Source organism: Protopterus annectens, chromosome 4.part1 (genome assembly GCF_019279795.1).
Source record: "Protopterus annectens isolate FY-2018-M chromosome 4.part1, PAN1.0, whole genome shotgun sequence".
In the NCBI taxonomy this organism is placed as follows: domain Eukaryota; kingdom Metazoa; phylum Chordata; order Ceratodontiformes; family Protopteridae; genus Protopterus; species Protopterus annectens.
The window spans coordinates 840,038,330-840,063,928 of record NC_056734.1 but is presented as its reverse complement, the minus strand read 5'-3'; the positions used below and the strand labels follow the sequence as shown (position 1 = coordinate 840,063,928).

General features: G+C 42.0%; 1 protein-coding gene across 1 annotated transcript in view; it reads right to left on the bottom strand.

The window, feature by feature from the left end:
- Positions 1-25,599, bottom strand: part of HLTF (helicase like transcription factor) — a gene marked incomplete in the record, with an annotated part of 1,324,997 nt that overhangs the window by 962,367 nt on the left and 337,031 nt on the right. Inside the window, 1 exon segment of the mRNA XM_044070619.1 lies at positions 4,251-4,442. Within this exon segment, the coding sequence (XP_043926554.1) occupies positions 4,251-4,442 (192 nt within the window).

Here is a 25,599-nt window from a genome sequence, read left to right as displayed (position 1 = left end):
AAAGGACAGGCTTGTGTATGGTATTAATAGTGCTGCAGTGACAAAGATTTTGCTTCATGACAGTGATTTAATGCTGAGCAAAGCTACTGAGATTTGTCAAATTCATGAAGTTCCAGAAAGGCACGCAAGTGTGCTTGCAATGTTAACAGAATGGTTTCCACAGACTCCAAAACAAATGTAGACAATATGCAACACACGTAGCTAGCAGAAGCAGGCCTAAGCATAGCAGCTGCAACTGCTACGGGTTTCCTGGGAGGAGTCATAATTTTCCAGTAAGTTCTAAGTAAAGGACATGCTCAGTGCAGTACAAGGGTGAGTCAGCAAAACCCAAACTCAGCTTTATTGTTAACTGTCACAATTATGGTGCCAATCATGACTCTAAAAAAAGAGAAATGCTTAGCATTTAGTCAGCAATGACACAAGTGTAAAAAATTTAACCATTTTCAAATTTTTCCTAATCAAGTAAACCTCACACAGTTATAAAGAAGGGTCACTCGAAAAAGCAAGCTGATCAAATAGTGAGCTGCAATTCTACTTTCTACATAGATGGTGTATCAGTAATTGGTGAAAAGTTTGAGGCAGTGAATTTTTTGGCAAAGAATGAAGTGTTTTGTACTGTCCAGATCAATGGTAAATCCACCGAGCTCAAAAGTAGACACTGGTTAAGTGTAATGTTATGTAAGCAGACACATTTGCTATGGTGAGAACTGGTGAACAATCCAATATGGCTAGTTGTGCGAAACTTGTTGCTTATGGAGGTGAAGAAATTCAAACCGAAGGCTCAGTAGGGCTTTCATGTTATTTGGCTAGGAACTGTTACAACCTGTTATTCTACATAGTCCGAAGACCTGTGCAGTCAATATTGGGTCTCAGAGACAGTTTGAGAATGAATTTGCTTCCCTTTACCAAAGACGTTCATCATATAAGCACATCTCCTAGTTCCAATTTTACTGAAGCCATTTTCTCAGACTATGTTGATTTTTTCGATGACAAGTTAGGCAAAGTTCCAGCTGTGCATTCTATGAAGTTAGACCTATAGGTCAATCCAGTGGTCAGACCAGCAAGAAAAGTGCCGATAGCAATGCAAAATAAAGTTAAAACTCAGTTGGATAAAATGGTGCAGCAAGGTGTACATTTGTCCAGTCACAGAACCAACTGAATGGGTGCCGTCCATGGCAGCAGCCCACAAAAAAGGCTCAGATGAAATCAGAATATGTATTGACCCAAGAGATTTGAACAAAGCATTGAAGAGACCGCATCATCCAATACAGCTGAGGAAGTCGCAGCCCTAATACCAAATGTCACAGTTTTTTTTTGTCTTCGGTGCAAAAAGTTCATTTTGGCAAGTGATCCTTGATCGCAAATCCTCATTACTGGCTACTTTCAGTACCCCATTTGGCAGGATGCCATTTGAAATAAATTCAGCAAGTGAAGTCTTTCAGCATGCAAGGGAGCACATTTTTTTCAGGTTATCCTTGTGCCATAATAGTAGATGATTTATTGGTTGGAGGCAATGGTGAAGCAGAGCATGACAAAAACCTTAAGAGAGTTCTAGACAGAGCATGTGAAGTGAACTTAAAGCTCAATTCTCTAAAGTGCAAATTCAGACTACCAGAAGTTACATATGTAGGTCATTTATTCACTAGCACTGGCTGGCAACCAGACCCATCCAAGCAAGCAGCTATTCTTGAGATGCCAGCACCAGATAATGTTAAGGGTCTACAACGTTTTCTTGGTATGGTCAACTATTTAGGCATGTTTACACTAGAATTCAGTGAGTTGACAGCACCTTTGAGAGAGATGATGCACAAAATTTTACATGGTCTTGGTTGGAACAGCACTAGAAAGCATTTGAAAACTTAAGCAGAAAATTGCCACCCCAGCTACACTAAGATACTATTATGTCAATAAACCAGTAAATGATGATGAATTGTGATGCTCCAAAATTTAGTCTTGACGCAGTTATCTTTCAAGAAGGCAGACCAGTAGCCTATGCATCAAGAACTCTTATCTAAACTGAAATGCAATATGCTCAAATTGAGAAAGAATTTTTGGCAATAGTATTTGCATGTTCAAAATGTCATGATTACATCTATGGTCGAGCTGTTCAGATTGAAACTGATCACCAACCTCTAATTACTATTTTAAAGAAGCCTATGCATTCCGCTCCAGCGAGATTACAGAGAATGATGCTCAAATTGCAAGAGACAACTTCAAAATGGTCTATACAAAAGGCAAACTTTTTTATCTGGCTCATACCTCATCCAGATCTCCCAGAAATATGGAACAGCTTCATGCAGAGAATTTTGACTTCGATATCATGGAAGTGCGCAATTTTTCTACCAGGAGACTTGATGAGCGGAGAGATCATACAAAGACTGATCCAATTTTGCAAAAACTCAACCACTATATTAATGCTGCATGGCCGTCAAAGCAATCTAGTATACCACCTGAAGTTCAGACTTATTTTCCTTGCAGAGATATTTCCCTTACAGAGATGAGATGTTGGTGGAAGAAGGCATTATTTTCAAAGCTCCTAAAATTGTTGTTCCTGCTTCCTTACAATATGAATATATCCAAATTCTGCACCATGGTCACCCAGGTTCCAAATCTACCAAAAGAAGGGTGAGAGAACTAGTATTTTGGCCATCTCTAGTAAAAGACTAGTACTTTCTTCTTGTTCAGTATGCAATAGTACTAAACCGCATTTGCAAAAAGAACCACTTCAGCCAAGTCAAATTACTGAACTACCTTGGTCAACAATAGCCACTGATATATTCAAGTGGAACAATCAACATTACTTAGTGTTGGCAGATTCTTATTCGAACTGGTTTGTGATTGATTTACTACCCAACCTAATGTCCACTGCTATCACCAAGTTGAAATGTCATTTCTCGGTCCATGGTAGTCAACACAAAGTTATTTCTGACAATGGTACATAATTTACTAGTCGGCAGTTTCAGAAATTTAAAAAAGAATGGGACTTTGTACGTTACTAGTAGTCCAGAATATCGATAGTCAAATGGACTACCTGAACATGCAGTACAAAGTGCAAAGCAATTGCTTGAGAGGTCAAAACGTGCCAATGCAGATGTCTTTTTGAATTTACTTTATCTCAGAAACACACCCTGTGATGATGTATACAGATGTGTTTTTGAATTTACTTAATCTCAGAAACACACCCCGTGATGATATACTTGGCTCGTCTGCTCAGAGACTTCTATCTAGGCAAAACAGAATATTACCTATGAGTTCCAGTTTGTTGAGGCCTAAAGCTAAGAACAGAACAATTAGAACAACTATTCAGAAAGCATTCTTTCCACAAGTCCAGCTATGATAAATTGAACAGATTTCTTCATCCACTGAAAGAAGGACAGACGCGAGGATACAAATGGCAAAACGTTTCGACTAGATTGGTCAAGTAACAGGAAAATGCACCAAGCTAAGATCCTACTTTGTAGAATCTGAGGGTGTGGAGTACAAGAGGAATCGCAGACATCTTTTTCCAGCATCAGAATCTATATCGCAGCACTGTTCCTGCGATACAGACTACATCTGAGAGCAATCCAGACAATGCTCCTGTTGCAGAACTTGTCAACTACTCCTTCCATTCCCGACAATGTTCCTGATGTCCCTAAAGCTGAACATTAAGCAGAGATGGTCCCAGTTGCTTGACCTAATTCTAATTTTTATGTCACACGATTTGGTCGTATTTCCAGACCTAGTGTGAAATACACAGCAACTTGGACATAACTGTTTATATGTATTTAGTTCTATGTAATTGCATGACAAAGAATTATTTGTATTGACTGCATGTCAATTAATGTAGTCAACATTGCATGAATTATTTCTGAAAGAGAGAGGATGTAGAATAGTGTGTGTGTGTGTGTGTGTGTGTGTGTGTGTGTGTGTGTGTGTGTGTGTGTGTGTGTGTGTGTGTGTGTGTGTGTGTGTGTGTGTGTGTGTGCTGTACCTTTAAAAAGCGTTTCAAGGACAACACGTGCATATACATAGCAAGCACGTGCTAGCTTCAATGCCATTTTGAGAGTGCAGCCAGAGAGTGCGCATGTACGAGTGTAATAGCTAGTTTATACGTTTAACTAAGTTAAAGTTATTAAGCCTCAATACTGATGTGTTTGTACATAATAAAGCTGCTTGAACAGAAACCAGAAAGATTTGTCTATTTTATCCTGACTAAACGAGTGACAAAAGTGTAGAAAAAGAAGAAAAACAAATAAAATTCTTGTTACCATTCCCATGTCATCTGCCAAAATTCCTCCAAGGACATTTTCTGGTCTATCGTTTTCGGCAAAATTTGTTATTAAGTTGTAATACAAGTTATTTCGTTGTTCCCAAAATGGAGGCAGATCTTTGCTGTTCTCTCGAGACACCATCCAAGCCAAAGCTTGCTTCTGATGTGGCAGAAGTGGAGTTACAACGGCCTAGTAAAAACAAAAAATCATATTTTAAAAAGCTTAGTTTTAAGACTTCACTACAGTGAGGACACAATCACAACAACTTTTTAAGCTAGTGCACAAATGAAGCAAAATGGTTAGACCAATAAAATCTACAATAGAGTACAATGCCCCTTTTGGTATGTACCTCACAAGACATCTATAACAACTGGAAAGGCCGCAGAAATACCTCACAAAGAGGATTACCGGCCTCAAACAGATGCCCTACGCAGACCGTCTCAAAAAACTCCCGCTTTACTCCATCACATACCGCCTACTCAGAGGTGATCTCTGCCTATCATTCAAAGCTATGTCAAACCCAGAGCTGTTAGACATGCTCCACTTAAAGAAATCCCAATCCCTCCAAGCTACATGCTCTAGGGACCTAAACCTTGTCACCACAATAAACAGAACATGCCGGAGGGATAGATTCCTGTCCCACAGACTTCCCATACTCTGGAATAAACTACCTATCTATATCAAACAAAGCTCCTCATTAGCAATCAAGAAAAATCTTGATGATTGGATGGGAAATAGGAAATTCACCCAGGGGATCACCTCTGTGGCTCTGCTCGACAGTGGCACAGGAAAATAATTTTCTTGGGTGGCAAAAGCCAGGGTACCTTTTTTGGCTGGGCTTGTATAGGCCCCACGGCCGATAGCCTAGTACCTACCTATGAACCAATGTGCACTAAAGAAGAGTAAAATTGGTTGCAAAAGGCAAGCAAGTCGCAGCTTTTACTAAGGAGGCAACATTAACAGTGAAGTAAAACACAGCATGCCTAGTCAAGCTGGCCGTCCAAAATATAAGGTAGAATGTATGCATTTGTCAGCTTCCATTTAAACAACAGGATATGAGCTTTTACACATCAAAATTAAACAGCATTACAGAACTGAAATACCTATGGGTTTAAATGTGATGCTACCTTAGAGGTTACTAAAACATATTAATACAAATTTTAGCTGTAAATGTAGAATTATATAAATACCACTTTGGGTTCTTAATTGTTCTCAGCAAAAGACTCAAGGGTACAGAAGCAAAAATATTTAAAAAAACTCTCAGCTGAAAGCATTTTGGAGTCTGGCTTCCAGCTTTTTATATAAAAATAATGCATTACCATGCTGAAAGTATCGTTTTTTTTTTTTAATCATCATCATCATCATCTTTGTACTGCTGTGAAAACTTAACATAAGGTAAGCAGATTTGTCATCTCAATGACAGCTTAGATTGGATATCGCACACTGAAGATGCATCAGTCTCTGCATTTAACACACCCCTAGATTCACAGACATACTGTTGCCAGTGCCTGTCTGGGAAATATCAGTGAGCCCAGTAATGTATCTGTCAGCACCACCTCATTAACACATCTATGAACTGAAGACTAGCACAGTTAGACTTTTAACTGGGTTAGTGTCCCTCTGTCAACACAAGCAACACCATTCCACAAGCACCTAAAACACACACACATACACACACACACACACACACACACACACACACACACACACACACACACACACACACACACACACACACACACGCACACACCTACCCCCTACTTACAATCATGCCTCTAACATACATACATGACTTTGCAGTACTTAACCACTGAAGCACCAACAGCCCCACTCTGAATCAGACATAACGAGCTCTGCAGTCCTGCTGAGAAGAGGATAACATAGTATTTTAAGAGTATTTGAAACCCAGCCTTAATCTGCATTATTCTGATACCAGTCTACAAGTTTCTGCTAATTACACAGGGGGAAAAGGACAGGTGGTTGTGGACCAAATGAGTGAAGGACAATTCATCAGGTCAAGCCTACTGAACTCCCTTCTTTGTCTAGTGATTACAATAACTGGCATCCCAATCAATGAGCAGCACTACTGCACCATCTGCTTGTCAACTTAAGAGATCAAGCACAGAGAAAGGAAAATTGTACTGGGCACTAGCAACCTTCAAGATTGTGATATCACAGATTTAATGGATACGAGTGGCAGAACACTTATTTGTGTTTTTTCTACCCTGCAGTTGTCAGGTTTCATCCAAAATGTGTGGTCTCTCAGTGAGAATTTACTTTAACTAGTGGTCTTTTCTGATGATTAACTCCTCAGGGATTGCAAGGTGCATATTATAGTAGTAAAAGTAAGATGCACTGGCTCCCACCTAGATGTCCTATGATGTGGTACCCTAGACAGCCTTCAACTTTAACTTTAGTAAAAAACATCAACTACAAGAGGTATCAATACAATAAACACAGATAACTAAATACAGACACAAAAACAGTTAACTACACTATTGTTAAATAGGATAGAATACATGCCATCTCTTATGTCAAAGGCAATTTCAAACAAAAAAGTTTTAGGTGACCTCAAGCAAGACAGCCAAAGGTTGTCATACTGAACATCAAAGTTAAATTCCACAGGTGAGCAGTCTGAAAGGTGAATGAGTACCACAACTCATGATTCAAATTACTACACACAGCCGCTGGGAAACTGAGCACATGGCCTGGGTGGGCCAATATGACATGACCAGCTCCTTCAGGTTATGTAGAACCCAATTCGTGGATGGACAAACACATTAACACCATGACCTTGTATATTGTTCTGTACCAAACTGGAGTATCAGTCTGGTAGTCATTGTAGGCTGTGCAGAACAGGCATAATGTTCTGGTAATGAGCTATACCAGCCAGAAGCCAAACAGCAAAGTTCTGCACCATTTGCAAATGATTGAAGCCAGTGTTAGGGAGTCCTATATAAAGGGCATTACAGTAGTCTAAGCTAGGACAAAGTCATGAATAACCACCAAGACATCAGCTTAAGGTAGAGGGTGCTTAACTTTGAAAATGTTTCACAAATGGAAATTGAATGATTTTACAAAGGCAGGCATTTGGTCTCAAAGTGACAGACTATAACCTAGGATTATACCAAAACTCCTGGTGTCAACAAACTCAGTCTTACAATTATAGAAATCAGCAAGAAGTAAACGTATAAATAAGATTCCTTAGAGGTCACAAAACTGCCATGGTATCAGTCTTACAGATATTCGGTTTCAGTTGTCAGCAAGGGAGTACACAACTGCCATATTATCCTTTGAGACAAAGGGATAAAGTTGGTGATATCAATACAAGCATGGTACTCCAAGCCCGTAAGACAGCACAGTTTTGTACCTACCATAAATGTAGATGTTCGAGTGTAGACACTGCTGCAGTCATTACACTTGGGTTATCCTGCCGTCAGGCGGTCCCGCAGTCGGCCAGAGTTCCAAAGTCTTGGTCCGGCGTTGGTTGTTGTCGTCTCCTCCCTGACGTCAGTGCGACAGGGGTATATAAGATGCAGCCGACTCCATTTTATTCAGTTTTTCTTACCCCAGAAGTCAGGTGCCTCTAAATATGTAGGCAATTCCAACTGCTAATAAAACATACATAAGAAAAGCAAAAAACAACTTACAGCTACCAGCAAATACTCCCCATAGGTAGTAAGGGTAGAAGACATAGGTACGTACCAGCCAGTAAGAGGGGAAGGAGGGAAGGTAACCTGGACTGCAGCAGTGTCTACACTCTAACATCTACATTTATGGTAGGTACAAAACTGTACTATGTTCATAGTGTTACACTGCTGCAGTCATTACACTTGGGTAGAATCTCAAAGCTGAGGAAGGGTGGCTGGTCCCATAAGGCATTTTGGGTGTCTATAAGGCCCTGCAGCACTGCAGTGGTGAAGCCAGCTCTGGATTTAGAGTATGGAGGCAGATGGTAATGCTTGGTGAAGGTGTGTACAGAACTCCAAGTTGCTGCTTCCAAAATATACTTGGTAGGTACTCCCCTGAGGTAGGCAGTTGAAGTGGCTGTTGCCCGGGTGGAGTGAGATCTAATGCTGCTAGGTACAGGTTTTCCATGGTATGTGTAGCAGAAACATATACAATGTCCTATCCATTTTGAAATAGTTTGAAATGGCTTTTCCCTGTGCTCCTGCAGCATATGCTACCAATAATTGCTCAGATTTTCTGAAAGCTTTGGTTTTGTCCAAGTAGAAGCGTAACTGCCTGTGAATGTCCAAAGAGTGCAGTAGTCTCGCTCCTTTATTCTGTGATTTAGGATAAAAAGTTGGCAGGTGAATAGTTTGGTTTAGAGGCACACTGGATACCACCTTTGGCATAAAAGTAGGGTTAGTTCGTAAAGACACCCTGTCCTGGTGGAAAATGAGGAAAGGTTCCACTGTCATTAGTGCCTGTAATTCTGAAACTCTTCATGCTGATGTTATTGCTAGGAGCAGAGCAGTTTTCCAAGAGATATATTTTAATTATGCTGTGTTGGCTGGCTCAACAGGAGGCAACGTTAGCTTCTCCAAAACAAAGTTGAGGTCCCAAGTTGGAGTAGGTGCTCTACGGGGTGGTCTTATGTTTTTAGCCCCTCTGAGGTACTGTTTTAACAGAGGATTAGAGAAAACTGGTGGATCTGTGTTGTAATGAGCAGAGATGGCAGAGGCGTGGATCTTGATGGATGAGAAGGAGAGTCCTTTGTCCAGCATCTCAGTTAAGTATTGTAGTATCTGAGGAATGTTTGGGACAAGAGGGTCAAGGCTGTGAGCTTGGTTCCAGGCACAGAATCTCTTCCATTTATCCGAATAGGCTTTCCTGGTACTAGGCCTTCTGGCCTCCAGAATGACATCCATAACAGCTTTGGAGAGAGGCATTGCTTACTTGACTAAGGAATCTTCCATGCAGCTAGGTTTAAGGTCTTTAGCTGGCTGTGTAGTATTTGTTTGTTGTGCTGAGTCAGCAGATGTGGGATTTGAGGCAAAATCCAGGGTGGGTCTTGTGCTAAGCTCCTTAAGACTGGGTACCAGTGCTGGTGTGGCCAGTCTGGTTTAATCAGGATCATCTTTGGCTCTTCCTGCCTGGCTTTTATGAGTACCTTTGGCAGAAGAGGTAGTGGTGGGAAAGCATATACTTGTAGGTTCTTCCAGCTGAATAAGAGGGCATCCACTTTCCATGCTTGTGGATGGTAACTCCTTGTGCAGAATTTTTGTAGCTGGCAGTTTATTGGGGATGCAAACAGATCTATGTCCAGGCTCCACCATTTCTGTGTTATCATTCTGAATATTTGTGGATTCGACTCCCATTCGTGGGGATCTACGATGTTTCTGCTTAAGTCGTCTGCCAGTGCGTTTTTCTCTCCTGGCAGGAATTGCGCTTGCAGATGAACTTGAAGATTTATAGCTGTGTTCCATAAGGTCATAGCTTGTCTGCATAGGGGGTAGGAGTGAGTGCCCCCTTGCTTGTTTATGTACCACATAACTGTGGTGTTGTCTGTCTTTAGTAGTAGTTGTCCTGGATGCAGCAGGTCCTTGAAAGCTATAATCGCATTTTGTACAGCTAGCATCTCTTTTTGATTGATGTGAAGATGCCTTTGTTCTGCGGTCCATGTGTCCTGAATACATTTGCCTGCCATGTGTGCTCCCCAGGCGTAATCCGATGCATCTGTTGTCAGTGTTTGCCTGGCTGTGGGTTGTGTAAAAGGCTGTCCCTTGTTGAGGTGACAAGCTTGAGCCCACCATTGAAACTCCTGTTGAAGGCAAGGGATTAGTGGTATAACTGTTTCCAAACTTTGACAGTGTTAAAACCATACATTCTTTAGGTACCATTGTAGTTTCCTCATATGCAGTCTGGCATATGGGATTAGTAGTATGCAGGATGCCATATAACCCAAGGCCTGCAGAATTTTTCTTGCAGGGAGCTGGGTCTTTGTTGCCATCAATTGAAAGTATTGAGTCAGTTGTCCTTGTTTGTCTGGCGTGAGATAAGCCATCTGGGCCGTTGTGTTCAAGCTGGCACCCAGGAATATTATCTCTTGTGAGGGCACTAGTTTTGATTTCTTTTCATTTACTGTGTACCCTAGGCAACTTAACTTTTTTACAAATGCCAGATGTTTTAGAAGAATGTCCTTGCTCTCTGCTTGAATCAGGCAGTCGTCCAGGTACGGATAAATTTGAATTCCTTTCTGTCTGCAAAATGCAATTACTGGTGCCAGGCACTTTGCAAAGACCCTAGGCGCAGTTGATAAGCCAAAGGGCAGTGCAGAGAATTGGTAGTGCATTGAACCAGCTATGAATCTGAGGTATCTTCTGCAGTTTTGTCTGATAGGGACATGCAGGTATGCCTCTTTGAGGTCCAAAGTCATGAGCCAAGCTTTCTTGCCCAGCATGGGAAGAAGCTGCTGTAATGTCAACATTTTGAATTTCGGAACATCCAGGTAAGTGTTTAGAGATAAAAGATCCAGAATGGGCCTCCAGGCTTTGTCCTTTCTGGGTACCAGAAAGAGTCTTGAGTAAAATCCTTGTCCTTGATCCTGTGATGGTACCTTTTGAATAGCTCTCATATCCATGAGTGCTGTAATTTGTTTTTGAGCCTCTGCCCATTGATTTGGTGGCAGATTTGGCATCCCTTTTAACCTTGGCAGAGTGTGAAAGTGGAACCTGTAACCTTGAAATACAATGTTGAGAACCCATTTGTCTTTGGTGATCATTTGCCAATTGTGGTAGAAGAGTGCCAGTTTTCCTCCCAAGGGGGCTGCCAAGAAGGATTTGTTTGGCAGCTGTAGTGGGAAGTCATTGGAGCTGCTTTTTATATGGTTGTGGCCTGTTTTCCCCTTCTTTTTGGCCTGATGCAACCCATTGTCGAGGCCTGTAAGGACCTTGTGTTTGACCTCTACCTCTTAGACGTCTGTATCTTCCCCTTTGAGGTCTGTCTGTAATTGGAAAGGACCAATTCTTAGTTGGCCAGTTTCTGCTAAATCTAGGAGGCTGAACCTGTAAGAAATCCTTCACTGTTTGCATAGATTTTGCCTTATCCTCCATTTTCTTTAATACCTCTTCTGCCTTAACTCCAAATAACACATCCTGCTGCAAAGGTGCATCCAATAATTGTGCTTTAACATAACGTATTTTCTTTTAACCAAGAATGTCTTCTAATGACAGAGCCTGTAACTGCTGCTCTGCAGGAGGCCTATAGAGAATCAAAACCACATTGCAAAGTATGCTTTCCCACTTGTTCAGCTGCATGCAATACATCCTGCATTTCTTTAAAATTAGGAGGATCTGATTCTGGAAGCATTTTTTGTTTTAACTGAGGCAGTAAAAATTGCTGATATTTTAGCATGTGAAACTGGCAATTTAAGGCCCTCATTTCTAAAGTTGCAGACGTATATACTTTCTTTCCCCATCTGTCTAATGCTCTGGAATCTCTGTCAGAGGGAACTGGATTCTTGGCTGATGAGGCCTTAACTCCTTTGGGTCCCTGAGAAATAGTTTCAGGGTCAGCGACAGGGCTTTGATACAGAAATTTATGTGAGTCAGGGACTCTGTAGTATCTGTCAGGTTTAACAGGGGCTGGAGGTAAGGAATTAGGAATTAAGCTGGATTCAGTATACACATCATCCACAATATCTAACACTGGCAGAATAGCAAGGGGTCTGTGTTGAGGTAATAAAAGGAAGTCTCTGAGCCTTTTCTTGGATTCTGAGTAATCCTGGCCTTCCCAGTGGAAATGCTCCCTCATGGTATGTAGGGTTTCCCCAAAGGAGTAGTCCTCAGGCGGTGAGGCTGATGGAATTGATTCCTCAGCATCAGAATCCTCATAAGGGGTAAAGAGTATCCTAGGTCTGAGGATGAATCAGAAGAGATGGACACCTGGTCGGATGAGTCATAGTCTGCATCATGTCTAGGCCTTTTATCAGGAGGGGGATGGGACCCCCTGATCAGAGTAATTAGGTCTTCGGCCATTTTGAGCATTTGTTTCTTAGGCATGGAGGCCTGTCCTGGAGAATGCTGTATTTGTTTCTTTGACTTTAAAGGAGGCTTAGACTTAGCTGAGGGTTTAATGCTTAACTGAGTAGGTCTGAAGACACCCTCTGTAGCTGTGGGTTGCTCAGCTACTCTGGATCCCTCTGAAAGGTTAGTCTAGGTAGGCTGAAGAGTTTGTGCGTCCGAAGGCCCAGCCATCTCCACATGGGAGTCAGAGGCGGCTTGTGGTTCTACAGAAGCGGTCGTCAGGGGCTGCGAAGGAACCTTGCTGAAAACCGGAGAACCAGTGACTGGCCTAGAAGAGGCTTCGTCGTCAGTTTTGGGCCTCGGATGCCTATACTTGTCTTTGCGCTTTTTGTGTATTCCGGTCGTCGGAAGTTCCGACGGCATGTTATAATTGAATTTTCTACCAAAATAATGTCGGGCAAAATCAAACAGACGTTTAATAGTGCGCTTGTTAAACCTAGCACAAAACTGACAAGCAGTAACGTCGTGGTCAGGGCCTAGGCATGGGATACAATAGGAATGGAAATCCTTATGAGGTATTTGCTTCCCACAAGAAATACAGTTATTAACTTTTACTGACATCAGTCTGAAGCAAGAAAAAGTTTCCCCAACAGGGTCTTAGCTTTGTAAAAGACTTCGGTTCTGGATTCGGAATGAAAATCTCAGGAGACGGCCAACCGGCACTTGCGAACTGCTTTTGCTTCCGGCACCGCACGGCAAGAAAGACTGAAGAAAATTGCGTTGGCTGCATCTTATATACCCTGTCGCACTGACATCAGGGAGGAGGTGACAGCAACCGACGCCGGACCAAGACTTTGGAACTCTGGCCGACTGCGGGACCGCCTGACGGCAGGATAACCCAAGTGTAATGACTGCAGCAGTGTAACACGATGAACATCTCCCACTGTCAGAATTATAGACAGCAAACAATGATGGGTATAAGATAGACTGTGGTACTTACTTGCATTCAAGTGGGGAGGAAGAAGAAATATTTATTCCTGAGAAAATGAGCCCAGTCCAAGAAGTTTGACAAACCACTCTAGTAACAGAGGAGACAACATAGTACCTACATAAATGCTCAAAATACTGTGGTCTACAGTATCAAAATGCTGCCATGAGATCCAGAAAGACCAGTACTGAGTTGCACCTCTGGTTTCCGGCAACTAATAGATCACTTTACTACTCAAATATGAGCAATGTCCGTAGTACAATAAGTAGGAAACCAGGACTGAAAAGGATTATAGGTTCATAGGTTCATACTAGGCTATCTGCCCAAGGGCATTTATAAGCCTAGCCCATAGTTATTTGGCTTTCGCCACCCCTTTAGTTTGAATAAAACTATGCCTATTATTTTGCTGTGCCTCTTCATGATCCCACTGACTGCCAAGTAAGTCTCAAGATGAATACACATATCCTTCTCAATAACCTTACCCACAAAAGGAATATCCGAGATTGAGCAGTACCCATCAAAGATTTTAGGATCGAGTGAGAGATTCGAGACAGAGATAACAAATGTCCCTTTCTATGAAAATGCCTCATGCCTAAATGAGAAAACCAAGATTTGAAACATCACTGGACCACGATTCATCAAGACTAGCCTGAACCAGTTATACCTGACAATAATCCAGCCCAGTGGTTATTGGTTGCATACCCAAGGAGAGAGTCGGAAGATAACTGTAGAAAGAAATACTGAAAACCAAGAAAGAAAAAAGATGGGGGGTGGGGTGAAACTACTGTAACATACACTGGGTCAAAAAAAAACACGATTCGGAGCTCTTTGGAAAAACTGCAAACTTATTTTATTCATGCTTCTGGTACCTCGGCTCAAACACCTTCAAGCTGAGGTACCAGAAGCGTGAATAAAAAAAGTTTGTAGTTTTTCCACTGAGCTCCACATAGTGTGTTTTTTTATTCTAGTTCTCACTTGTGTTTTTGGAACATACACTGGGTCAATCAGCAACAGAGTAAATTAGATTAACAACCTTGTCAGTGAAGAACCAAGCAGCTGACAACATGAAACAGATAAAGCACTTTTACAGTTGACAGAGGCAGGACTGTAAATCCTTTCTACCACACAGAACAACACATTTGGTCAATTAATTGTTACTGAGATCTCTCCGGACAGGAATTTTGCATTTTTAAGGGTTACTCCAGCCTGGTATACAGCAAAACGTTCATCAGTCCGCAGACCTGCCCAACGCCAGTGATGCTCCATCCTACACTTTTTGTGACATTGGAAGTGAAGGTAGCAGTCGTATGCCATTTAGTAAATGCCAGGTATACAAGACTGGGGGCAAAAAAAAAAAATCAAAAGCTGCAGTCATCAACCAAGGTATCCAAGGAGTCAACATGATCCTCTGGAGAGATCTGAAGGACAGTGAAATAAAGATCTGAAGGACAGTGAAATAAATTGTATCGGAACTGACACGGTTAGTAATCTATTCACCCATAGTTCAAGATCAAGGGGACTATATTTTTCACCAACTATAACTCAAAGCAACCTAATCCTTAGCAAAGAAATGAATGCAATGTTTACACATAAGCTACCTTTCAGTTGTAAATTAAAAAAAAATCTGAGTTGCTAATGGATAATCAAACATTAAAATAATGCAGCCTTCCAGTTATGCTAGTAGACAAAATATTGTACATAAGGAATTCTGTACCTGACAGCAAGAAAGCAAATATAAAGCATCCAGCCCAGTACCAAACAGTCACAACAGACCAAGAACGGACTGAAATATTCACTAAACAATAATAAAGTAACAGTTTGAAGCAAAAATCCACCATCAAAAGTACACACAAAACAGTGCCAACAGTAAACTAAACAAATCACTCTTCTAACAATGCTCCAAACCTTTGGGTGACATCACTTTAAAAAGTTTTTAACAGGCAAGACCCACTGTACCCTTATACATGAGGGACTTTGCCTCCCTCTCCAAACCTCCATTACTTGTCCATGATCAGACATCCATGAAAAAGAAGTACATAGCCAGAATCGTAAAACAATTACTGAAACTGTACCACCAGACAACCACTGTCTCCACACTCATAATCCATGTCCCACTACCCCTCATCAAAACTTCATCCACCTCATACATACCTACCTACTCCATATTCCTTACCCCCACAAAGGGCTTACAACTCCATGGTAAATTTGGGGATTTTATTTATCGTCTCTTGGATATGTTGGCTATATTAGGCCTATTGTCTTCTTACAGGATACACCAATGGTGGTGTAAGCAGTAATTTAACCAGGATGTCCCTCTGAACTACCACCAACTTGGACAAATAGGGCCTTTGTTTAATGTTACATTCAAAGGACCGTCAAAGATTTTAGTGAACACATTTTACTAGACATCGCCACTACTAGTAATGTAGCTAACAAGATATCTCAGTAGCTGCATGTCACTGAACAGGCTCAGCTGAACTCACTACTACTACTAACAAAGCTACTGAACTATTTTACTAGCTGAATGTCACTAAACAACTGGCCCAACAGTGTATTTCTCATTACCAATGCAGAGTGAGTTTTCGCAATAGCCGTCAAGGAAAAGCAAGCTAAAAACACACCTACTATTACTAATGAAGTTAGTGAGTAACCTCAGGGTCTGAATATCAGTTAACTTTTAATCAAGGTAATGGAAAAACAAAAGTCTCCAGACCATATCAGTGAAGCAAATGATCTCAAACTGCCTGCACTGCCACTATCACAGTTAAAAAAACGAACCAGTCAGGTCAACGAAACAAAAATCCAGGAGAGGTCTCAATTGCTATATTTCTGAACCAAAGACTGGGCACAGCACTGTCTTAGGTAAAGAAAAGCAAAGCAAAAACACAGTACAGTTGTGTCCCACTAGCCATAATTACAGATGCTCGGGCAGAGCAATGTTACAGTACTGATTCTTGGGTTCTCCTGCCATGCATAAGACCTTGGCTGGCCCGATTTCCAGAGTCTTTACATCATTCCTAGCTGATGGACATCTGAAGACAGATATCTGGATGTCAGGGTATAAGAAGGTCCTCCACTGATGCCATCTTCATGTCTTTTTAAGTGGTGGAAAAAGCAGTCTGATGCCCAAGGACAGCCTGTTGTCTAAATTTAAATGAGGTGCAAAAACACAGGAGGCAGACAGGGGATTATGGAGATAAGAGCAGGTTCTGCAGAAAAAAAATTCACTACCCCTTGCACCCGGCAAGGAGCAGACAAAGGAATTGGAGGGTGAAAGCATGTACTAAAACACTGATCTATTCAAACATCTACAATTCAGTTTAGTCTTAGGCAGAAGGGGATCACTACGATCATTCTAGGTCTGTCCATCCTGATTTCTGTCAATACCCTGGGAATCAGGGATAAGGGCAAGAAAGCATGCAGGAAGCAGTTTGTGCATGTGAAACAGAATGCATCTATTCTCCAAGATCCTGTCTGCTGAGTTTTGGAACAGAACTTTTGTAGCCATGTGTTATGGTGAAAGGTGAACAGATCTGTTGATGAGGATCCCCCACTGAATGGTTAGGTCCAGGAAGATCACCCTCTTCAGCATCCATTTATTGATGCCTAGAAGGTGCCTACTCCGAGTCTGCCAGGGTATTGGTCTGACCCAGGAAGCTATAAGGGTTAGCCCTATTTCTTGAGCCAGCATCCAAATTTTCCTGAATACGACAGAATTTCCCCTTGTTTATGTACCACATCAATGTGATGCTGCCTGTCCAGATTTGCAGGGTCCCTGGACCAGAGTTCTGTTTAAGGACTTCTATGACCAGGCAGAATGCTAGTAGCCCCCTTTGAATTTATATGCAATTCTCTCCTTTGAAGAGACGAAGTGGGTCCCCCAAGCCATCTCTGAACAGTCTGTGGTGATGGTCTAGTCTGCTTTTAGTAAAGAGAAATTCGCCCCAGAGTTCCCCTGTATGGTGTTCTTCCACCGTTTGAGTTCCTTTTTCAGGAATGGAAGAAGGGGAAGTAGGGTTTTCCAATGGTTGGGAATGCTGGTCCAGAAACATTTTTCAGGAAGTATTGAAGTTTCCTTATGTGCAACTTTGCAAGAGGGATGCTGAGAATGCAAGATGCCATGTACCTCTGAAACCTCATGAATTATCTTGCAGTGATGAGTTGGAGGCAGATTGGTTGCATAGCCTGTCAAGAAGGTAATCTCATCTTGGGGAAGGAATGCTTTCTGTTGAACCAAATCTACAAGGGCTCCCAGAAACAGGATCCTTGTCGGAGGAAGAGTTTGATTTGATATTTTTGAAAATATAAAGGCAAGACCTACCTTTTGAAAGCAGTCTACTATGATCTGCAAGGTGTGCATGGTCTCTGACATAGATCTTCCTTGAGTGAGACAGTCATCTAAGCAGGAGTAAATGTGAAACCCCAAAATTCTGCAGTGCACTGTCACAGGAGCTAGACATTTTCTGAAAACTCTAGGAACACCAGATATCCCAAATGGTAAAGCAGAGAACTGAAAATGGGAGTCTGTTGCTACAAATTGTAGGTACTTTCTGTAACAGCCTGCTGTGGGGACATGGAGGCAAGTGTTTTTCTGGTCTATAGTGACCATGAAAGCATCTTGAAAGATCATGGGCAGTAGTTTTTGTAATGTATGCATTTTGAATTTGGGGACACTGAGAAACTTACTTAGCTTTGAGAGGTCCACGTTGGGCCTCCAGGTTTCCTCCTTTCTTGGAATTAGAAAAAGTCTCCAGTAGAAACCTTTTCCCTCTTTTCCTGGAGGGGAAAGGATGGAGGGATCCTTGGTAAAGTAGTTCTATTAAGATGAGTAGCAAGAGGCTTTCTAGCTCTTTTGGTGGGTTTGGAATGCCCAAGAAGGAAGGGGGGAATTTCTCTGAACCTGTTGTAGCACCCGTTCTCTATGAAGCTGAGGATCCATTGGTTTAGAAAGAAGAAGAGTCTTCCAGCTAGAAGTCTGGAGGGGGTAAGGAAGGGGTATAGCAGGCTGGAGTAGAACATAGTCACATGTAGTCTCTGTGCTAGGTGGGCTCTTTAGACATCCCTGCTTTGTGCGATTGTTCTGGTTGCCATCTCCTGGAGTGTTTGGGCTTCTGCCATATGGAAGCCTCCCTTTGTCTTACCTAGATGGAAAAGGCCAAGGTTTAAAAGGGTAATTCCTGCAGCACCTTGTGGTTTGAGACAGGTAAAATTCTTTCAGCTTTAATGTGCTTTCCTTTTACATCCAGCTTCTCAAAAACTTGTTCAGCTGGAAAACCAAAAAGAAACACCTTGTCTAATAGGGCATCCAGTAGTTCAGCCTTTACCAGATCTGACAGGGGTTAGGTCCTGAGCCATACACTTCTGCAGATGACAGTACCTGTGGCAGGTGCTCTGCAAGAAGCATCTAAGGCACTTTAGTCACATTTTAGGGAGTCTCAGGAGACTTCTAAAGCTTCTCCGGCTGTCTCCTGTATTTCTTTAGACAAGGTTCCATCTGCAACAGAGTATCTTTTGTCCCGGAGACAGATTCATGGTACTTCAGCATACTGAATTTTCAATTCAAAGCTCTCATTACCAGAGTGGCAGAAATATAAACTTTCTTCCCGAATATGTCTAATAATCTACTTTCTCTATTAGGAAGGGGGATGTCTGGTTCGTCTCTTAGAATACTTTTTGTGGATTGAGTGGATAACACAGAAAGGTCAATCTTTGTGCTTTGGTGAAGGTTGTTTGTCTTTTCGGCTTTTCCCGGTTAGGGGTCACCACAGCGGAACTCCAGTCCACTAATGATTGGCAGTCGATTTTTTGGTGCCAAGTTGCCAGCCCGCTGCCCAACTTTCAGCGAAAGCACGCCTATTCATGCATGTCTTTCGGAGGCCACTCGACCGCGGAGAGGACATGCAGACTCCACACAGAAGGCACTCCAGCCTTCTGTGTGGAGTCTGCATATGTAAGGTGCTTGTGAGATTCAAGCACTCTGTAGAATCTGTCTGGTTTCCTTGGAACCGGGGTAGAAAATCAGGGTGTAAAGCAATGTCTTCAATGACATCATCCAATACAACGTGAACAAGAGGAATTGCCAGTAGTCTGGATGAAGGCAAACTGAGCAGTTCCCTGCAGTGGGCCTGGCCTATGAGAACTGCTTACTTTCTCAGCTGAAGGCCTCTTTCATTCTATGTACTGTATACCAGAAGGAAAGATCTTCAGGGGGGAGGCAGAAGAGAGGCTGTCAGAGTCTGCTTAAGTTTGAGGTGGCAAGTAGCCAGAGTAAGGCAATTTTTCCTCAACATCAGAGCTAGAGGAATCTTCCTCTTCCTGAAAAGCTACTTCTCTGTTCTTTTTAAATGGAGAGAAGCCTCAATACTGGAACATGAGAGGGACACTCTAGATTTCACAAAGGACATAAACTTGAGCTATTTTAAAGAGGTCTTGGGCTTTGCTCTCAGAAGTAGACAGAGGCGGAATCATTGAAAAAGAAGTGGCTTGTTTCATTTTTGGGTGTCTGCTTAAAAGGGGTGACCTAGGTTGTGGTCATCTGACCATAACTTCAGTTGTAGCTTCAGTAGTTGAGAAAGACAGGGCATCTCTCTTGAGACCCACTGTGCATACATCAAAAATTGAGGCCTGCTGAGCAACTTCAGACCTGACTGATATCTGTGACATGGCAGTATTTGCAGGTAGGCTGGAGACCATGGCAGTCTCCCGAAGGTCGCTCCGGAGGGTTCAGACCTAGGAGTTGCCAGACCAGGGGGTTACAACAGCACCTAACCTGGGTCATCAGTCGACCTAAAACCTAGAGTTGGAGCATTTTTGGTGACATCAGAGTCCTTGTCCTTCTGTTTTTTTAGAATGCCACTAGACGACACCAGAGTCTGTGGAGGCCCTTCAGTAGCAGTGGAATGGACCCACCACCAAGAAAGCTGAGGAGGAGGAGGATGTCATATGGGCGGCTAGTACCTTGGCCCTATATTTTCACATAGAATTTCGGACAGTCAGGAAAGTTAGAGAAGTCATGTTGAAGTCTCAAGCAGAATCAATAAAACCAGTGAAATTCCTTATGTGGAATTTCCTTCCCATACTTCAAGCAGTTGTTGACTTTTTGAACATTTATTTATTCATAGGCAAGTACTATGCTAGCTGGCCTTGCAGGCCATTTTAAGCCTGGCCAATTTCCCTTTCAAAGGTGAGACGCAAACCCTGTACCTCGTGACTGTAAGGTAAACACAGTAAACATCTTAACCATTATACTAATCCCTTGAAGAAAAATTAGAAAATTCAGAAGAAAATAAATTTCCCCAATGGAGTACTTATCTGACTGAAAATAGAGGTTCTCTGACAAAAACGAGCCAACACAGACAGACTACAAGTGCACAGAACATGTGAAGAACATTGAACTGCATGGCTAGAAAGAACTGAAGATGGTGCAGACAGAAGACTTTTGTATAACCTTCTTCTTTCGGCTTTTCCCGGTTAGGGGTTGCCACAGCGGATCACCTGTCCGCTCATGATTGGCAGTGGAGTTTTACGGTGTCAAGATGCCAGCACGGCACCCAACCTTCCACAGAAGGCACACACACGCACTCACGCTTACGGCCAATTTAGTGTGTCCAATCCACCTACAACATGTCTTTGGGGATGTGGGAGGAAACCGGAGCACCCGGAGGAAGCCCACGCAATCATAGAGAGAACATGCAGACTCCGCACAGAAGGCACCCCAGCCGAGGATCAAACCGTTGAACCTCTTGCTGTGAGGCGGCAATGCTAACGGCTGCACCACCGTGGCCACCCAAGACTTTTGTATAACCTGACATCCAGATATCAGTCTTCAGACATCCATCAGCTAGGGATGATGTAAAGACTCAAGACTGGGCCGGTCACAGGCTTCTGCATTGCAGGAAGACCCAAAAATCATAACTGCTAACAGTGACTACAAAGAACATCAATGCATTCATTTTTCATTATGGGTACTCATATGAAGTAGGTTATAAAATCATAAATGTTCAACATTTGCTGTGCATTTTAAAATAATAAAATAAGCAAAGATTTCACTTACTGCAGTACTCTCAGTCATTGTGCTCAGATGTAAAGGCAATCTACTTGGGTCACACTGAAGCACAATCTTTGGCATGATTCATAAAGGCTAGCTGTGTTTACACTCAGTAACTTTCAATGAAGTTTATATAAGAAAAAATAATAGGATTTACCTGAGAAATTCTGTATGTCTTATGCTAATAAGCCCTCTTCCTGACTGTTTGCGATTCACAGTTGTGTGTGTTTTTTATATACATTGTTCCCATGCCATATGCAGCGGCATTATAAATTGCATAAATTGCACCTTTTACATCTATTTTGCATACTGCAAACATGCTTGCTATTGCTGCCAGCCTAATCATTTTTTCGTGTGCGCTGCTGGTCTTGGCCCAGCCACAACTGCAGGTGCCCAGAGATGTTTGCCAGAGAAGGAGGATCAGAAACAAAGAATAACCCATTATAACGTTGATAATCAAGAAATTCTTGATAGACTAAGAATGGAAAGGGATATTTTAAGGGCTTTGTTGAGTATGTATGGCCCACAGATGGAACAGGAAAGAACACATGGCCTTCCTATACCTGTGTATAGTAACATATGAACAGCCCTCATTTTACTTGTTATGAGGACCTTCCACAGACAGACTGGAGACGAGTTGGGTATATCTGAGATTTCTTAGTAACACTTCAGCAGTTTCTTGACACACGCCTTGGCATGCGTGGATCAGTATATTTATTTGCCAATGTCATCACAGGGCCAAGCCAGTACGATGCGTGCCTTCTACGGGGTGGCATGTTTCCTGGAGGTGCTTGGTGCAACTGATTATATCCATGTTGCCATTACGGCCCCATAAGGACCATGGGGTGAACAGTATCGAGACAGGAAGGGCTACCGTTCCATCAACTACAAAGCAGTGTGTGACGTATAGAGGTGTGGAGGTGCACCAGCATTTCAGCCCAGCATCTTCGCACTGCCCATGATTCTCATATCTGGCACAAACCCACTCTGCTACCTTTTCCTGCATGGGAGGATTCCTCACGTTTAATGTGTTGGTAAGTGGACATTTTTTCAATAGTTATATAATTAGTTACATCTCGGATAATGCATTGCTTACTAATTGTGTTTCTTTCCCTTTTCTTGCATATTCCAGGTGATGCAGCCTACCCACTTGAGCTTTGGTTGATTACACCTATACAAAACCCGACATGAGCTGCCGAAGAAAGGTATATCACAGTCCTCTCCCAGAGACAGATCATCACAGCAAGTGTCTAGAATGCTGAAAGTCCATTTCCATTGCCTGGATGATTCTGGGGTCTTTTCAGTATAACCCTGCTACTGCATGCAGGATGTTTACTGCATGTCGCATTTTGTACACTGATTATGCACCAGTCTGGTGGGGAACTGCCCCATGATGGGACTGCAGTTCCCAATATAAGTCCTTCCATGACTAACAACAGTGTTAGTGGTCATCTGGCAACAGCAGTAAGGGACCCCATGCAGCAGGCTTCTGTACAGTATATGGCTGCACTGGCAGAGGTGGTGTCTAGTCAACAACTATGGACCACAACATTCAAGTTAGTGTTACAATCATTATAAAAAAACATATACTGTACAACTGATGCATGCAGTGTTATGTGTGGCCTATGCTGTATGGTGAAAGGTCAGCTATCACTGTACATCAAACAGCCCAGTTTATCTTTAAAGGTTTTTAAAAGTATAGTTACTCGTATGGTTTATATAACTTTTCTGTTTACTGCCACCATACAATAAAGACCGTCTGGACTGTTGACTAAGATCTGTGCACTGAAGGAAACTGGCAGCATTTAAGGAACACGTAATTTTGTACTACATTGCTGCAAGTGTTTTGCTTAGGTACTGCTGTGAAATATGCAGACACTGCTTCTGTTGGAATGTTCGTTACTTGATAATTGTTATTGCACTACCAGACTGAATAGCTTGAACAAATGTGTACTTCACTATATATTATTACTGCATTCTACCTTGCAGTTTTCATGAGGTGCTACCTTCCACTGGAAAGGAAAACTGTAAAGCATTGCTGGCTGTATGTTCTAAAGTTTCTGTACTTTTCAGATAAGAATATTTTTTGTTATTAAGGTACTGCACATCAGGTTAATTCTGCAAAAACTGCATTCACTGTTTGCTGCCTTAAACTCCCTGTAATCAAGGCCATTAAGATATATGCAAATGACCTCTTAAAGGGCACACAAGGGTTTCAGTTCCATGGCTTCTGAATGTCCACAGGTATCACACAGTGAAAACTTTAGCTTGGTTGGATTTTTCTTGCAGTTTTTACTAAAGGTTTCGTCTGTGTGACTTTTCTGTACCCTTTATTTGTATATTAACACACTGTCAGACAGCAACCCTTGAGTCATCAGAAATAACAGCAATCATTTGTGCAGTGCTGAGGGTGAGGTGACAACACTGGTGGTCTTGCTCCTGTCACAATTCATTTCCCCCATGCATAAGGCCCTTAATATTGTTACGTATTGCAGTCTGCTAGTCCCCCTCAGTCTTTTTCTAAACTTTTTTTAGTGATTCCATTTATTGTTTCCATTTATTGTAAGCATTGTCATTACTCAAGTCAATCATGTGCTATTGAATACGCTCTTAATACCAGTCTGCACTGCAGTCTGCAGATTCCACCCCAGCTTCATTTCATTTTATTTTAACCAGTTACACTACTCTAGTGAAATGCATGCTGGTTAATTGTCACATGGGATGTTCTGTAGTTGCACTGTCCACCTTGACATACAGTCAGTCAAATGTGGCGTGCATAATAGCACTTAAGGATAGTGAGAAAGTCCTAACATGTGAGCTTGATACAGACTTCCTACAATTACCTACTGGATGCAGGTCATCCTACAGACAGGGAACTCACAGTGCTGTGTGAAAGAGACCTCTAATGAGAGGTTCTGCTATGTGCAGATTAATACTAATGAAACCTGTCTGACGTCATTTGTGTAACCCCACACATACTTTCCTGAGAATCATGCAGTGTGCGACATACTATGCCTCATGTGTCAGGACAGTGCACCGCCCTTGTCCTAGTCCACCACAGTTTCCCACCCGACTCTGGAAGGTACTGACTAGTGTACACATAGATGTACAGATCACTGCTGCCTCTGACCATACTGCAAGAGTACAGCCATGGCATTATTCCTGCTCTCTGCCATTTCCTCATACTAGTGGAAATTCTCACATATTTATTTATTTAATTTATTTATTTCTCTTTGCTTACCGGAAAGTTGCGACTGGGGTTTATTCCATTTAAATGTGGAGGCCCAGGGGGAAAAGCTTCACATATTAGGGAAGTACATTTAAAGGACCACTATGGACAAATGATGAAGAAAACATATTTTTTTTTTATCTTGCGATGATTTACTACACCTCCCAAAGCTGCCTGCAGCAAAATAAATACTCATTCCTAATTTTATTTTGTTTTTACTCTTGTCTGCCCTCATGGGAGCAGACATCATGATTCCTTTGGAAAGCTAAATCTGTCCCATAATGCACAGACTGAGAACAAATAGCCCTACCACTAGACTTCCATTCACTTAGAATGGAGCACCTGAAAAAAACTGCCAAGTCTGAGAGTTTGCAGCTCATGTGTCATTGACTGGTATGCGCTGAGTTTTACAAATGTTGTTGCTACTGATGTACTACACATTCTCTGAAAGAAACTTGCAAAAGTGTCAACAAATTACTGAGATAAAAAAAGACTTTTCACAAGGAGCAGTTTTGTAAGTTTCAGTTCTTGGCCAGGTTACTCCTCCCATCTTCCCTCTTTCAGTGGGCTAGTCTCACATTTCCAGCTTTACTAGATTCAACTATGGTGCTGCGGTAGCATTGTCGCCTCAAAGTAAGACGCTGTCCGGTTTGATTCTCAGCTAGAGCGTCTTCTGTGTGGAGACATGCGTGAATGGGCGTACCTTCATTGAAGGTTGTGCGTCAGGGCTGGTAACTCTGCACGTAAAAATCAACTACCAATCATTAGCGGACTGGAGTTCCGCTGTGGCGACCCCTAACCAGGAAAAGCCGAAAGACACAAACAAACTAGATTCAACTATTTAGTCAGCTTTGCATGACAATAGACAGAAAAAAAAAATCACAGCCTTGTGTGCCACTAAATCTGTTCCCTTGTATGTCTCTTCACTTCTGAATAGCACTTCCCAGGAATAAAAAAAAAAAAAAAAAAAAAAAAAAAAGCAAACGCATCAGTCCAGAGTTTAGGCTAGTCTATCCATTTTTTAAAATGTGCACAGTAAAATATTCAACTTGTAATGCATTTTGGCTGCTGACATGGTTATCTTTACATAGTTATTCTCTTATAGTATAACC